General features: G+C 39.5%; 1 protein-coding gene across 1 annotated transcript in view; it reads left to right on the top strand.

Annotated features, from left to right (window-relative positions):
* The window catches only part of LOC126463715 (DNA-dependent protein kinase catalytic subunit-like), a 475012-nt gene that overhangs the window by 278415 nt on the left and 180519 nt on the right, over positions 1-16078 (top strand). Inside the window, exons 32-33 of the mRNA XM_050096185.1 lie at positions 10182-10404; positions 15235-15376. Coding sequence (XP_049952142.1) covers positions 10182-10404; positions 15235-15376 — 365 coding nt within the window. The remainder of the gene's footprint in view (positions 1-10181; positions 10405-15234; positions 15377-16078) is intronic.

The raw sequence follows: 16078 nt of genomic DNA, 5'->3' as shown, positions 1-16078 counted from the left end.
CAACCATCCACCAGGATTAACAGCCACCACCGAACTGTGGCCAGTACTTGATTTCAGTGGCTGCTTCACTACTCAAGCTATCTGAATCCTCCCCTCCACTACAAGCTTTTCTAAACTGGGCAGATGGGAGGTATCCTTACAACATACTCTCCATTCGTGATATTGATCTGACCTCAACCTACGGTAACACCCTGCACCCAACAGTTTTCACAGCATCTGTCCTATTGCCTCCTCCCTGTTCTCATCCCCTCACCCTCCTTGTCTGCCACCCTCTGCAAACACACGCACCGATCTTTCCCCTTCCTCACTCCTCTCTATTTTTGCTACATGCCTCCTGCCCAACTCCACCCCACCCCACTGGTGCCTGTTGGCAGTTTAGTCTGTGCACACTCCACCAGACAGCACCCTTCTCTCCACCTTATGCAACAGCTGCATACCGATCTGAGCTGCCTGAGGTGATGGTAGGTGTGGCCGAGTGGTTCTAGGCGCTTCAGTCTAGAACCGCGCGACCACTATGGTCACAGGTTCGAATCCTGCCTCGAGCATGGATGTGTGTGATGTCCTTAGCTTAGTTAGGTTTGAGTAGTTCTAAGTTCTAGGGGACTGATGGCCTCAAATGTTAAGTCCCATAGTGCTCAGAGCCATTTGAACCATTTGAGGTGACGGTCATGTGTGTACGAGGTGTGCTTGCTTATGTGAATGAATGTGTGTATATTTCCTGTGACCGAAAGCTTAATATGTATGTATATTTTCATTGTGCCTGTCTGCAACTCAACATGTCATCTTTATCGTGAGTAGCAATCTACCTTTTCCTCTCGTGTCCGCTATGAGAAATATGCATTTTTGTTCCAACAGATGTTGAATTTTTCTTCCAGTTAATGATGATTGAAATAATAGAAACTGGTCAAAAATAAATTTAAATAAATACAGCTGATGGCAAAAAAGTGTTTCTATAAATATCTTACAGCTGTAGCAAGTTAATTACAGAAATTTTTTAGTAAAGTTTCTCTCCAATAAGTAGCTTACAATATATCAGATATATGTTTATTGGTGGAAATACTTCTAACTAATGCAATGTTCAAAGTAAAGTTTGCTATACATCACCAATGGTAATTTCAATAATATAGTGGAAAGTTTAGATTCTTGCTCATCATGTAGAGGAGATACTGAGTTTCAGACAGGCATGACAGAAGTATTGCTATACGTTTGAGCTTTCAGTCACAAGGCCTCCTTCTAAAGTAGAACACACACACACACACACACACACACACACACACACAAATACATAATCACTGTCTCTGGCCTCTGAGACCTAAGTTGCCAGAAAAAGTTTCATGTTCATGCAAGAGTTGATCTTGTTTGAATGTGTGTGTTTTCTACTTTAGAAGAAGGCCTTGTTGTCAAAAGCTCAAATGAAAAGCAATATCTTGATTTTTCCTGTCTGCAAGTCAACGGGCCATATGAATAAACGGAAGCAAATGTTTTTCCTTCAAATTTCAAAGCTCCGGCTTTGGCATTAGATATATTGTATTAATAAAAAGAAGCTCTGATTTCATTTTGGAAGCAATAGCTTCTAAAATGTGAAGGCCAATACTCATGTTTGCAGTGTGCAGATATGCTCAACTGGCAGCATCTGTACGCCATGTAAAATGCTACAGACCATGCCGATTTCCACTTGGAGAGCACTGTAGAACTCATTTCAATGAAGAAATTGTTAAAAGGTTTGTGAATCATTTTCTGTTAGCCACATGGAGAAGAAGAGGCAGAGCGCTGCCGTCGAAATAGAGGATGAAGGTTTTCCTGCGGTATGCAGTTCATCCAGGATTCCAGTCTGGCATAGCAGAAGAAAGGGTTTCATCAAACTACAGTTAGTAAACAAATGGGCAGTCCTCCTAAAAAGATAACAGAAAACGCTGACCTGTTGATCAAATTTCCTATGCCAGCACATGAAGTGGCTGTGGCAAAAAAACATGTGGCTAGAAAAATGTACATTTCCAAGTGCTATTGGTATGGCTGACTGTACACAGGTGCAGATTCCAAAACCTATACACTGTGATGATGAATATATCAATAGAAAGGGCTATTCTAGTATAAATGTGCATGGCACATGCAGTACAAAGGAATGGTTCACCAGCATTGAAAATAGCTTGCATGGGTCAGTACATGACAATCAGACATGGAAAAATTCAAGCATCTGGGAAGTAGTACATGAATTTAAGAAAATTGTTCTGTTGGGTGATGAAGGACATGGCCTAGATCCCTGATTAATGGTCCCCTATTATAATCTACCAGAGGTGAGTCACAAAACATTCAACAAGGTTTGAAAAAACGAGGGGGTCATGATGGAATCTTATTTTGGTCAGCTGAAGAAGCTGTTTCTTATTTTACAATATGTGTGTAGAGTTACATTACCAAATGCCCCAATAATTGCAGTTTTATAATAAAAAGGATAGTTACTACTGACCATATAGTGGAGATGCTGAGATGCAGAAAGGCACAACAAAAAGACTGTCGGAAAGTTAGCTTTCGGCCAACAAGGCCTTTGGTCTCTCTCTCACACACACACACACACACACACACACACCACACCACACCACACCACAACACAACACCACACACACACTTGTGTGTGTGTGTGTGTGTGTGTGTGTGTTTGTTTGTTTGTTTGTTTGTTTGTTTGTTTGTGGGCGCGCGCGCGCGTGTGTGCGTGTGAGTGCGTGCGTATGTTGCTACCTTTGATGAAAGCATTGTTGGCCGAAAGCTAACTTCCCAACATTCTTTTTGTTGTGCCTTTCTGCGACTCAGCATCTCCGCTACATGGTGAGTAGGAACTATTGTTTTCATTATATTGTTACATTCCATCCTGGATTTTCCATTGTTTAGCAATTATATCTTGCTGCTTTGTACACCATAACATTGCAAAACACCAACAGGATGAAGATTTTGAAGATCCTGCTCAGGATTTTCATGACAATGTCGATAATGAAGAAGAGTGTAACTGAGATAAATTCTTGGGAGAGGATGTGAAAAAAGACAAGAAGTTGCAATTGGAATACAAAATGCAGGATTTTGTGTTATTTTATATATGAAAGTTTACAAAATTCCTGAAGAACAGTATATATATTACAACTAGTTTCAATTTCCTACTTACTCTTTCACATTGTTTTCATAGTTCTCCTTTGCATTAAGTAAGATGATTATCATAGCTTCTTTTTCCATTTTCTTCCTTATTGATTTCAATTGCTCTATTAACTTCAGCCTGTGTAATTCTGTGGCAATGAGCTACTTTGTTCAGCCTGTTTCTCGCAAACATTTTGCTTTCTCCAAGGATGGTGGCTTGTCATACGAACTTGATCTAGTCGATGAGGATAATGGGCCAGCAAGAGGTGTCATGTCTGTTCCTTGTTACATATGTGTATGCCAAAGACAGAAATTGTTTGTATTTTTATGAAGATATATTTTACAAAGTTAATAGCTGAAACTGTCCATCGCAAAGGGGTACAAAATGTTGGCAACCTAAGTTAACTCTAGCTGTGGCACTGCAGGCTACTAAGTAATAGACGTGGCTCTTACATATCAGAATAAGCTCATATAATTACCATAATCAACAACCAAATTGGAATTTATCTCGATGAATGAAGCATTATAAATAGCACATAATAATAATAATAATAATAACAGTAACAGTTGCCGGCCGAAGTGGCCGTGCGGTTCTAGGCGCTGCAGTCTGGAACTGCGAGACCGCTACGGTCGCAGGTTCGAATCCTGCCTCGGGCATGGATGTGTGTGATGTCCTTAGGTTAGTTAGGTTTAACTAATTCTAAGTTCTAGGGGACTAATGACCTCAGAAGTTGAGTCCCATAGTGCTCAGAGCCATTTGAACCATTTGAACAATAATAGTTATGATACAGTAATAAGGAGAGAACATATTGTATTTGTCTTGAAAAACCCTCTCTGCAGGGGATAGCGTTAATGTTGCCTCAACGTCACTGCTCCTGAAAATTATGATTTGGAAGTACATGTGTAATTTGTTTAACCTGCATCAAATTAAATATTAATATAAAGGTGCACAAACTGGGCTTTCATCTGAATTGGGTGAGAGCGTCTGTAATCAACACTCACATGTGCTCACTTACAACAAATAAAGTGAAAGGAAGTGTTACTGCCCACAAAAGTGCAAAATCAGGAGCCCATGCTTTCTCAACAGAGGTTGCTGACTTTTGAGGATGTAGGAGAGCGCTGGAAGTGGTTTCTGAAGTTTCCTAAATACACTGGTGTCCAAAATTAAAGCAAGAAACTGCTATTTCCCCATCTTGTGTCTAATTCACCGTATAATCATACAAACTATCAGCAGATGTCCATACAATCACCTTCTGCACGGCAAATGGCATTCAGGTCAATGGACAACCATGTCCACAATGACGTCAGGGCACTTATCAAACGGGTTAGTGTTTGCCGGATTGCTGTGTATACAGTCGCTGGTGTCACAGTATGGCACAAAGAAGACACCTACCGATACTCTGCAGTGTAGGACAGTCGCAAACTTATGAGGCTTGATGGCTTAATGTGAATCGTTCTGTTGTTTCTCGGAAGTGCCAACAATTTGTAGGGACCCGAAACAGTAGTCCAAAGACCAGGGCAGGGCCAGCCACAAATGATATCAGAAAGAGAGGATTGTTATTTGTATGTAAGGGCATGATGGTACTGCCTTAACACTGCACAGCAACTGGTATCTGACCTCACAGCATCCACTGGACATGTTGTATCGAGACAAATGTTGTCCAGAAGGCTTCAGCAGAATGGCCTTTATTCTTGGAGATCTACTGTATGTGTACGTCTGATGCATCTTCACCGAAGGGAACATCTAAAGTGGAGTTGTCATCACGCCACCTGGGAGGTTGAACAGTGGGCCACTGTTCTTTTCACAAATGAGTCTCAATTTGGGCTGGAGAGTGATTCTCTATGAATGTAGAACACGACTTTGGGACCCAAACATTATTATGGAAATAGACCAATATCGAGGAGTATCCCTAATGTTATGGGCAGGGATTGTGTTGAACACATGAGCACCTCCTCTTGAAACTGTTTGGGGAACTGGCAGGGTTTAACTGTTGTCAGGTATCGTCATGAGATCTTGGGACCTCGTGTGGTTGTTGCAAGGACTTCGTATTGATGAATGACAGTGATTGTCCTCATAGAGCAAGAGTGGTCGATTTTGTATGGGAAACAGAAGATATTGCATGCATGGCGTGCCTGCTTGCCCTCCCAATTTGAATTCCATAAGGCATGTCTGGGGTGCCCTAGGAAGATGGATTGCATCACTTCAGCATCCACCAACCACCTTGCAAGCAGCTCTCCAGTAAGAATGGGCGTTATTGCCTCAACATGAGATCGATAATTTCACTCACAGCATCTCCATCATTGAGAGGCCTGTATTTTTGCCAGAGGTGGTCACGCCCCATACTGACCACATTAACCGGTAGTCGGGACGTGTGTACAAATCAGTTAAGTTGGAAAAAACTAAAAACATTTTTCTCTACCGTTGTGTATATTGCAGTTGTTTCCGTTGTGTATTCTTTACATTGTTTCTACTTTACTATCATCAGTTTACACAGTTTTCTGTCAAAATAAACACAACCTTCCAAAATTCCTGTTTGTTGCTTTAATTTTGGATGCTAGTGTAGATATTGTGGTCCGAGTAGTATGATGATTAAGATATTTAGTATTCAAATCACCGTTCAGCAATCCAGATTTAGGGTTTCAGTGGCTTCTTTAAGTTGACTAATGCAAATAACAGTATGTTTGTTTTGAAAAGGACTCAGCCAGTTTCACTCACCATCCTTGTCCATTCCAAGCTTGAGTTTGAATGATTGGCTATTTCATGTATATGTTGGCATTGGAACTAAATAACAGTTCCATTTAAATAACATGACAATCAGACAAACCTTTTATTTGAATATTGTACATGATCTTAAAATATACACAAGTCATTAACTGTAGTACCTATTGCCCTCAACACATGGCTACTCCTCCGTGTTCTCTTTACATCTCATACCACAAGGTGGTGGGATATTTTGCCCTCCTGCTCCCTAAGGACTCTGTTAGCCCCACCGCTCTCCGCTGTCACTTTCTCTTGATTCTTGATGTGTTCCTGGGCTCTGAAGCGGTTTATACTGACTGCTCTATCTATCTATATCCATACTCCACAAGCCACCTGACGGTGTGTGGCGGAAGGTACCTTGAGTACCTCTATTGGTTCTCCCTTCTATTCCATTCTTGTATTGTTCGTGGAAAGAAGGATTGTCAGTTTGCCTCTGTGTGGGCTCTAATCTCTCTGATTTTATCCTCATGGTCTCCTCGCGAGATATACGTAGGAGGGAGCAATATACTGCTTGACTCTTCGGTGAAGGTATGTTCTCGAAACTTTGACAAAAGCCCGTACCGAGCTACTGAGTGTCTCTCCTGCAGAGTCTTCCACTGGAGTTTATCTATCATCTCTGTAACGCTTTCGCGATTACTAAATGATCCTGTAACGAAGCGCGCTGCTCTCCGTTGGATCTTCTCTATATCTTCTATCAACCCTATCTGGTACGGATCCCACACTGCTGAGCAGTATTCAAGCAGTGGGCGAACAAGCGTACTGTAACCTACTTCCTTTGTTTTCGGATTGCATTTCCTTAGGATTCTTCCAATGAATCTCAGTCTGGCATCTGCTTTACCGACGATCAACATTATATGATCATTCCATTTTAAATCACTCCTAATGCGTACTCCCAGATAGTTTATGGTATTAACTGCTTCCAGTTGCTGACCTGCTATTTTGTAGCTAAATGATAAAGGATCTATCTTTCTGTGTATTCGCAGCACATTGCACTTGTCTACAATGAGATTCAATTGCCATTCCCTGCACCATGCGTCAATTCGCTGCAGATCCTCCTGCATTTCAGTACAATTTTCCATTGTTACAACCTCTCGGTACACCACAGCATCATACGCAAAAAGCCTCAGTGAACTTCCGATGTCATCCACAAGGTCATTTATGTATATTGTGAATAGCAATGGTCCTATGACACTCCCCTGCGGCACACCTGAAATCACTCTTACTTCGGAAGACTTCTCTCCATTGAGAATGACATGCTGCGTCCTGTTATCTAGGAACTCCTCAATCCAATCACACAATTGGTCTGATAGTCCATATGCTCTTACTTTGTTCATTAAACGACTGTGGGGAACTGTATCGAATGCCTTGCGGAAGTCAAGAAACACGGCATCCACCTATGAACCCGTATCTATGGCCCTCTTAGTCTCGTGGACGAATAGCGCGAGCTGGGTTTCACATGACCGTCTTTTTCGAAACCCATGCTGATTCCTACAGAGTAGATTTCTTGTCTCCAGAAAAGTCATTATACTCGAACACAATACGTGTTCCAAAATTCTACAACTGATCGACGTTAGAGATATAGGTCTATAGTTCTGCACATCTGCTCGACGTCCCCTCTTGAAAACGGGGATGACCTGTGCCCCTTTCCAATCCTTTGGAACGCTACGCTCTTCTAGAGATCTACGGTACACTGCTGCAAGTAGGGGGGCAAGTTCCTTCGTGTATTCTGTGTAAAATTGAACTGGTATCCCATCAGGTCCAGAGGCCTTTCCTCTTTTGAGCGATTTTAATTGTTTCTCTATCCCTCTGTCGTCTATTTCGATATCTACCATTTTGTCATCTGTGCGACAATCTAGAGAAGGAACTACAGTGCAATCTTCCTCTGTGAAACAACTTTGGAAAAAGACATTTAGTATTTCGGCCTTTAGTCTTGTCATCCTCTGTTTCAGTACCATTTTGGTCACAGAGTGTCTGGACATTTTGTTTTGATCCACCTACCGCTTTGACATAAGACCAAAATTTCTTAGGATTTTCTGCCAAGTCAGTACATAGAACTTTACTTTCGAATTCATTGAACGCCTCTTGCATAGCCCTCCTCACACTACATTTCGCTTCGCGTAATTTTTGTTTGTCTGCAAGGCTTTGGCTATGTTTATGTTTGCTGTGAAGTTCCCTTTGCTTCCGCAGCAGTTTTCTAGCTCGATTGTTGTACCACGGTGGCTCTTTTCCATCTCTTACGATCTTGCTTGGCACATACTCATCTAACGCATTATGTACGACGGTTTTGAACTTTGTCCACTGATCCTCAACACTATCTGTACTTGAGACAAAACTTTTGTGTTGAGCCAACAGGTACTCTGAAATCTGCCTTTTGTCACTTTTTCTAAACAGAAAAAACTTCCTACCCTTTTTAATATTCCGATTTACGGCTGAAATTATCGATGCCGTAACCGCTTTATGATCGCTGATTCCCTGTTCTGCGTTAACTTTTTCAAATAGTTCGGGTCTGTTTGTCACCAGAAGGTCTAATATGTTATCGCCACGAGTCGGTTCTCTGTTTAACTACTCAAGGTAGTTTTCAGATAAAGCACTTAAAAAAATTTCACTGGATTCTTTGTCCCTGCCACCCGTTATGAACGTCTGAGTCTCCCAGTCTATATCCGGCAAATTAAAATCTCCACCCAGAACTATAACATGGTGGGGAAATCTACTCGAAATATTTTCCAAATTATCCTTCAGGTGCTCAGCCACAACAGCTGCTGAGCCAGGGGGCCTATAGAGACATCCAATTACCATGTCTGAGCCTGCTTTAACCGTGACCTTCACCCAAATCATTTCACATTTCGGATCTCCGTCAATTTCCTTTGATACTATTGCACTTTTTATCGCTATAAACACACCTCCCCCTTCACTGTCCAGCCTGTCTCTGCGGTATACATTCCAATCTGAATTTAGGATTTCATTACTATTTACATCTGGTTTCAGCCAACTTTCTGTCCCTAGTACTATATGGGCGTTGTGACCGTTTATTAATGAGAGCAGTTCTGGGACCTTTCTGATGGTCTCGTAGACTTTGCATATGTTCATGGAGGATATATTAAGCAGCACTACTTGCCAGTTGGCTGCAGTGTTTCCACTGCAGAGCTAGTAGCCATATCTCGTGCTCTAGAGTACATCCGCTTATGTCCTGGCCAGTCATTTCTCCTGTGTACTGACTCATTGAGCAGCCTACAAGCTATCAGCCTGTGCTACCCTTGCCACCCTCTGCTAGTGTCCATTCAGGAGTCCATCTATGCGGTGTTTGTGTGGACTCCAGGACACGTCGGACTTCCCGGCAACAAACTTGCTGACAGGCTGGCCAAACAGGCGACGCGGAAACCGCCTCTGGAGATAGGCATCTCCGAAGCTGACCTGCATTCTGTCTTACACCGCAGGGTTTTCCAACTTTGGAATGACGGAATGGCATAACAGCATGCACAACAAACTGTGTGTCATTAAGGAGACTATGAATGTGTGGAAGTCTCTCATGCAGGCCTCTCGCAGGGAATCAGTTGTTCTCTGCTGGCTCCGCATTGGCTATAAGTGGCTAACACATGGTTACCTACTCCATCGCGAGGACCCACCTCAGTGTCCCTGTGGCTTCCGGATGACAGTCGTCCGCCTCTTGCTGGACTGCCCACTTTTAGCCGCTCTGCGGCAGACTTTTAACTTTCCCAGCACCCTGCCTTCAGTGTTGGACGACAATGCCTCCACAGCAGCTTTAGTTTTACGTTTTATCCGTGAGAGTGGGTTTTATACTTCTATGTAGGTTTTAGCGCATGTCCTTTGTCTCTGTGTGTCCTCCACCCTAGTGATTTTAGGGTGGAGGTTTTAATGTGTTGCAGAGTGGCTGGCTTTCCCTTTTTATTCTCGTGGTTAGCCAGCCACGGTAATCTGCTTTCATGTTTTACTCTCTTCTGTTTCTAGCGTGTCCCTGTTGTTTTCTTGTCCTCTTTTGTTCCTTTTAGTATTCGTTGCCTTCCCTTCAGTCTTCTGGCTTTTCCTTGCTTTCTGTTTTATTCTCACACTTGTGGCATTGTTTTATTAAGAACACGGGACCGATGACCTCATAGTTTGGTCCCTTCTCCTGCCTTTAAACCAATCTTTCCATTTCCAACTATTTACTTCGCTCTATGAAAATATGCAAGAAACATGGTTTCTTTCTCTCCATGTAGTTCTACTGATAACTGCAACTGTATGTTTACTTGTTATATATAAGCTGGATTTAATTTTAAAAAATGGTAAATTTTCTCTTTCGCAGATGGATGTAGTAATTGCTCAGCAGTTACTCACAGCCATATTTGCAGGTATCCTTAAAGGACTAAGTGAAAATGAAGAGGACTTCACAGACAGAATCAAACAAGTATTTGAAGATATTTTTGAAAAAACAGTAGCATGTCCACCATCACTCATTGGATCCATAATTGAAATGGCTCTCTTAAGTCCACAGTCAATCATACTTGATGTCGAGAAACTATCTGCAGGTAAGTTGCTTTATAAATACAATACCAAACCTGGTCTTTGGTTTAACCCATGGCTCACTGAACTTCATCACAAGTATCCCTTACTGTGTTGGTATAGTACACCACTTTAAAAAACATTATTTTGATGTAACTGTGATACATTTCACAAACATGGCTTGATAAGCATGTATTGGTTTATTAGCTTTTTGACACATTTTATTGCTTAATACACCACTCAGAAATTAATTTGACCTATAAATGTGTTCATTCATTAAGGCACATAACAGGCACAAGATGATTATAATTCACACATGTGCTCATGATGTTGTGAATTTTTTTTTTTTTTTTTTTAATTTTTTAAGTACTGGAAGCTTTATTCTTGATGGAGCATCTGTGTCAGTGCATGAACAATAGAAGGCAGCTGCTTTAAAATTAAATTCTGGTGTATGTGTGTGTGTGTGTGTGTGTGTGTGTGTGTGTGTGTGTGTGTTTTATTGCTTGTCCTGAAGATAACTATGACATAGTTATTTGACTGTTTAGTATCTATCGATTTCAACATTATTAACATAAATTGTTATAGTTATGCTTGAAAGAGTTGAGTAGTGCCAGTATTCTTGTTCCTCTGATGAAAGTTGCTGAGCTTTTATATCCAATAATGTGTTCATTGTTGGCAAGTACACATCTTTTTTCCTATTTAATTGTTTGTTTTAATTTCTTGTTCCATATTTTCAGCTCTCTTGATCTATTTTTCTTCTACCTGAAACATGACACTTCTTGTTTTTGGATCCTCAATTCTCTGGTATTGCACAGTTCTTTATCAACACTTTTTTAACACTAACTGGCATATCAATGCAGTTTGATAAAGTGCCCAATGATTCCATATTTTTACAAATATTTCATTTATGCACTGGTCTGTGAACTAACGTACAGGAATTTTGGTAGTCAGATTGATGGTTCGCAGCAATACTATCGTTTTTAGCATTTCATAAACGTTACAGTATCACACTGAAAATTTCACTATTTTCCAGTTTCAACCTCAAAATGTACACTTGCAAATGCTGCTTAGAAAGTCCTGTTGTTCCTTTGCTATTAGGTAATTTATAGCAAAAAATGTTTCAGAAGTTATTTTATTCATGTAATTATTAATAGAGGTATTAATGACTGACATTAATGTCACTTAGGATCTTACCTCACTGAAATTGTTCTACATCAGCATCTGGCTGCAAATGTGAATATCTTTATTTCATAAATTTTGATGACAGTAACAATGCCTCTGACATTTCTTATTTCCAAAGCTTTCTGGCACATGAATATGTTAATACCTGAGCACAACACAACAATAACAAAATAGTTCCCTGGGAAAAAGTAAAGACTATACATTAAAATTAATATTTAAATTAAAATAGTTTTACAACTTCATTCATCTTCTTCACTATTATAAGCTTGTCCATGCTTCAGATTGTAATAGAATTCATGGTAAGCTGTTGGAGTTATGTTGTTCTGGCAAAGGAGCATCAGATCAGAAAATTTTTCCTCTGAAAGTGAAAGTGATGACGAATATGCATATGGCATGTCTTCTACAGCATGTTCTACACTTGGCCTGTGACATCAAAACTTGCGCATTTAACCAATGGTATTGTAGACAGTAATATTTATATGTAAATGATGTCATCCATGGTTCTTCCTTCCTCACCATTGTTCCTGTGATATCAGACCAGCTTACCCTTTAGCCCTTTTCAGTTTTAGTCCAGTTTCGGACATTCAGTGAAACCTCTTTGTAATCAAAGAAATCCTTCTGTGACATCTCCTGTACATCAGACTCTTTCTTTTTGCTTGACTCTGGCTTATAGAATGTATCACTGCTGTAGTACATAATGTTCATGCTCTTTTCTGCTCTCTCGATAGCACTGTTCATGCTGTCTACATTCTTGGATGTGCCCATTCTCAAGAAACTTACGGGTAACAGAAACAGTTTTTGGGGTACTCTAACTCTACAGATTCATGAAAAATACAAATCTGTTTTGGTTCTGACTATTTCAACATTAGAAGAGAAAAATTTCTGTAGCCATTCTCACTTTGCTGCTTCATGAATTTGTAGATGCAACTAGCTATATCTGTGCTTCCTCTTTGTCCAATTCCCTCTATCCACATGAAACACACATCCTTTCATATTTCCACGTTGTAGATAGTCAGAGTGTAGGTTCTCAGCTTTCTTTTGTTACAGAGCAAGGACTCTTCACACTGTGGAGTGCTGAGTACCTTCAGTAAATCAAAACAAGCACACAGAAGTGTACTCTCAATTTGCACCTTCAACTTGTCAGCATCTTTTTCTGCTCGAGCCATGTCTCTGTTTTTCAAAGGTCTGTGTATTTTTTCCTCCAAAGCATTCTTATTTTCTGGTTCAGCGTTCTTGTAACCTCACTCTCATCAAAAACATCCTTTTTATGTTTGAAAATCAGAAGCTTGTATTCTGTATTGAAAATTTTTCATCCAAGCTGATGCATATTCCATCCCCTTCTCCTGACACTTCTGAATGTACATTCTGTATGTCTTTCAAATACTGTTGCTGCTATCTAGATCCTTTCTAATGTAGTGTGATACTGCTTCATCAAATAAATCTATATGATTTCATATCCCTTCCATAATGTCATCTGATGTTCATTTGTGATTAGTGTGCTTGCCACCTTTACCCTACTCACTAAACCTTCAAGAGTAGTTTTTCCTAAAATCTTTTACACCCACTGGTCTGTAACACTAAAAGTATGCAAAAACAAAGTTTTGAATACCTTTACTACTTGATTTTCAAGAATAAATATGCTGTAATGTGTGAGTACAAATTCTTTTTCTTGGAATTTTTGTGATCAGCTTGCTGAGATTATCATTTTTCCTATTTGTACTTTCTGAGCCATAAAATGTCTCAAACAGTTTCTTTCTTTGATATAATGATAATTCATCTGTAAACTTGCACCTTGCTGCTATGCCACAACTTAGACCCATCATCTTTTCTTGCACTTCTTTTCTGCTTGAATTAATGTGTCATTTTCCTTTCTGGTAAACTTCTTTTCTATGGTGCTCCTCCATTTTCATATTCTCAGTTGTTTGTTTGTTCAGTGAAACAAAATTGTAAAAGCAGCTACAAAAAAAGACGATGCAAGTTTCCAAAGATATTAGTGCAAAAGTATCATAACAGAAATTGCAATGGTATTACACTGAAAATATGTGGAGAGTGTAGTTAAAATGTTCTGACATTTTATTTGTATGATGGATCAGTAAATGGAGCAGTTACAATTTTATTTTAGAGACAAAACATTAGCTTGGACAATGCAGTGGTATAGTAATTTCATTTTCTTCTCTGAACCTTTGGAATGTCTTTTCTTTGCACCTATTTTTGTTATCTGATATCATATAATCAGTTAATGAATGTGAGTCACATACAGTCCATATGTATTTGTGGATGTATCAGTACCTTAGGGCATTTTTAGGTATCCATGGTTCACTACATTTGTGATTTTCTATTAGCTTCCAGTTTTTGTCATTAATTTATTCACTTTCAGTGCTAAAGTATTTCAAATTGATGATTAGACTACATGTGAATTTATTTTTCCCAGTTATCCCAAAGTAGTCATGGTTATTTGGGTTTTGCTATTTGTATAATATTGCAGGAGCAGAGAATAGTACCTGCTGGAACCTACTCTGACAGTTGAAAAAAGTTTCAAGAGTGAATTAATAAAAAATGTTTGGCATGAATGTCGATTGTGTCCAAAAATCATTGATCCTTCATGTGAATTTCTGGACTTTATCATTTTGTTAATAACACCAACTCCTGTCATCCATGATGAGTTTTTCATTTTGTGGTACATTTGCATTGATAACACCAACTCTTGTCACCCATTATGAGTTCTTCCAGAAAAGAATTGTCTGCATTTTGCATTTCAATCAATTTTAACATTAATCTCCTTACATCCATATTTAAATTGGATGAAGGTGGGACACAGCTGGTATAATTTTTTTTTATTAAAAATGAAACTCCTCCAGCTTTACTATAGATTTTATATTTACTTGGCTACTAGTTTCGACGCTGCGTCAACGCCATCTTCTGGCCCATACACTTTGATGAAATCAATTGTGTGTGGCTCAGTACTAGAAGTCTGCGGTGAGGCCAACACATTCTCCACGTGGATGGCGGACGGTAACTGCCCACCATTCACGTGGAGAACATGTTGGTCTCACCGCAGACTTCTAGTACTGAGCCACACACAACTGATTTCATCAAAGTGTATGGGCCAGAAGATGGTGTTGACGCAGCGTCAAAAGTAGTAGCCAAGTAAATATAAAATCTATAGGAAAGCTGGAGGAGTTTCATTTTTAATAAAAAAATAATAATAATGTTAATCTGTTGTTTACAGTTGTCAGTTCAAGCTGCCACAAAAGTTGTTGCACTAATATCGCTTATATATGAGGAATAAAATCGGTCTTACAACTTGTTGGAAGGATGGTGTAAAATTTATTTGCTTTTCCAGCAAATGTTCTTAATTTGTAATGTTTCCTAAAGTTAGATAACGTTGTCATCAAACTGAAGGGTAATTTTAACAATGAGTGCTGTAGCTGTGGTCCTGTTGCCATTGCCTTCCTCTTACCTGTATTACCCAGCCTATGGTAGGGTGACCTATAATTTAGTGTGGACTGTGAACCATGGCACTACTTAATATTTTTCACATAAACAAACATTGCCAATATTTCTTAGTGACAATAAAACCTCTTTCTCACTTACTTGTGTCATTAGTTGTACTAATGAATGTTAATTACTCATTTTGGCAAAGGCAGTGAAATATAATTGTATTTTGCTTTAAGTTTGCAGGGCAGCAAGTTTGTTTTCAACTGGTTGCCTTTTACTAGAGAATTATATTATTAATGATGTTCAGAGTCTTGATCCAATACCAACAAAACGACAGAAAGGCCCTACGGGTGACATTCATTGGTTACGACTAGCAGAGTAAGTACACATATTTCCAAATCTTGCACATTAAACAGAATATTGTCTGAGTAAAAGTGTATGCTAGAGCACAAAAGTGTTAAAACTTACATATTTCAGTGTGAATGCTTTACAATTCACTGCAATGTATGCATTGAGTTCTTCCCTATAGTTTTGAATAATTTTATTTGTTTGTACATCAAATACATACAGTAACAAGAATTCCAGAATGATGCTGGTAATGAAAATGGCAAAAGGGAGCTGTAGGCATCTTGTTTACGTTTAACCTGTGGTTCATAGAAACTCATAACAATGCAGTGATGTTACTAGCTTTGAAGCTAGCACTCTCTATCTACTTTAGAGCACACATTCTCACATACACATTTGTTCAGACATTCGAAATTGTGTGTGTGTGTGTGTGTGTGTGTGTGTGTGTGTGTGTGTGTGTGTGTGTGCGAGGAGGGGGAGGGAGAGGAGGTTTTGTGCATGCGCTAATAAAATCAGTGTGCTGTTCAGTGTTTCCGTAATGCAACACACGATACTGTAATGTGAAACATGGTACTCTCTGTTACAGGTGTGTGGTTGCCATTTCTCATTTTTGTTTGAACAGGGTGTTGTTCATGCTTACAGAGTGATAATATTTATCTGTAATTTGTTTTGTGTGCTCTGCTGTTGGGTCACAGATTATTTTTGATATGTATGTCAGCTTGCAAATTATTATTA

This window comes from Schistocerca serialis, chromosome 1 (genome assembly GCF_023864345.2).
Source record: "Schistocerca serialis cubense isolate TAMUIC-IGC-003099 chromosome 1, iqSchSeri2.2, whole genome shotgun sequence".
NCBI classification, from domain to species: Eukaryota; Metazoa; Arthropoda; class Insecta; order Orthoptera; family Acrididae; genus Schistocerca; species Schistocerca serialis.
The sequence above is the reverse complement of the archived record's forward strand: the minus strand, read 5'-3'. Positions and strand labels throughout refer to the sequence as shown.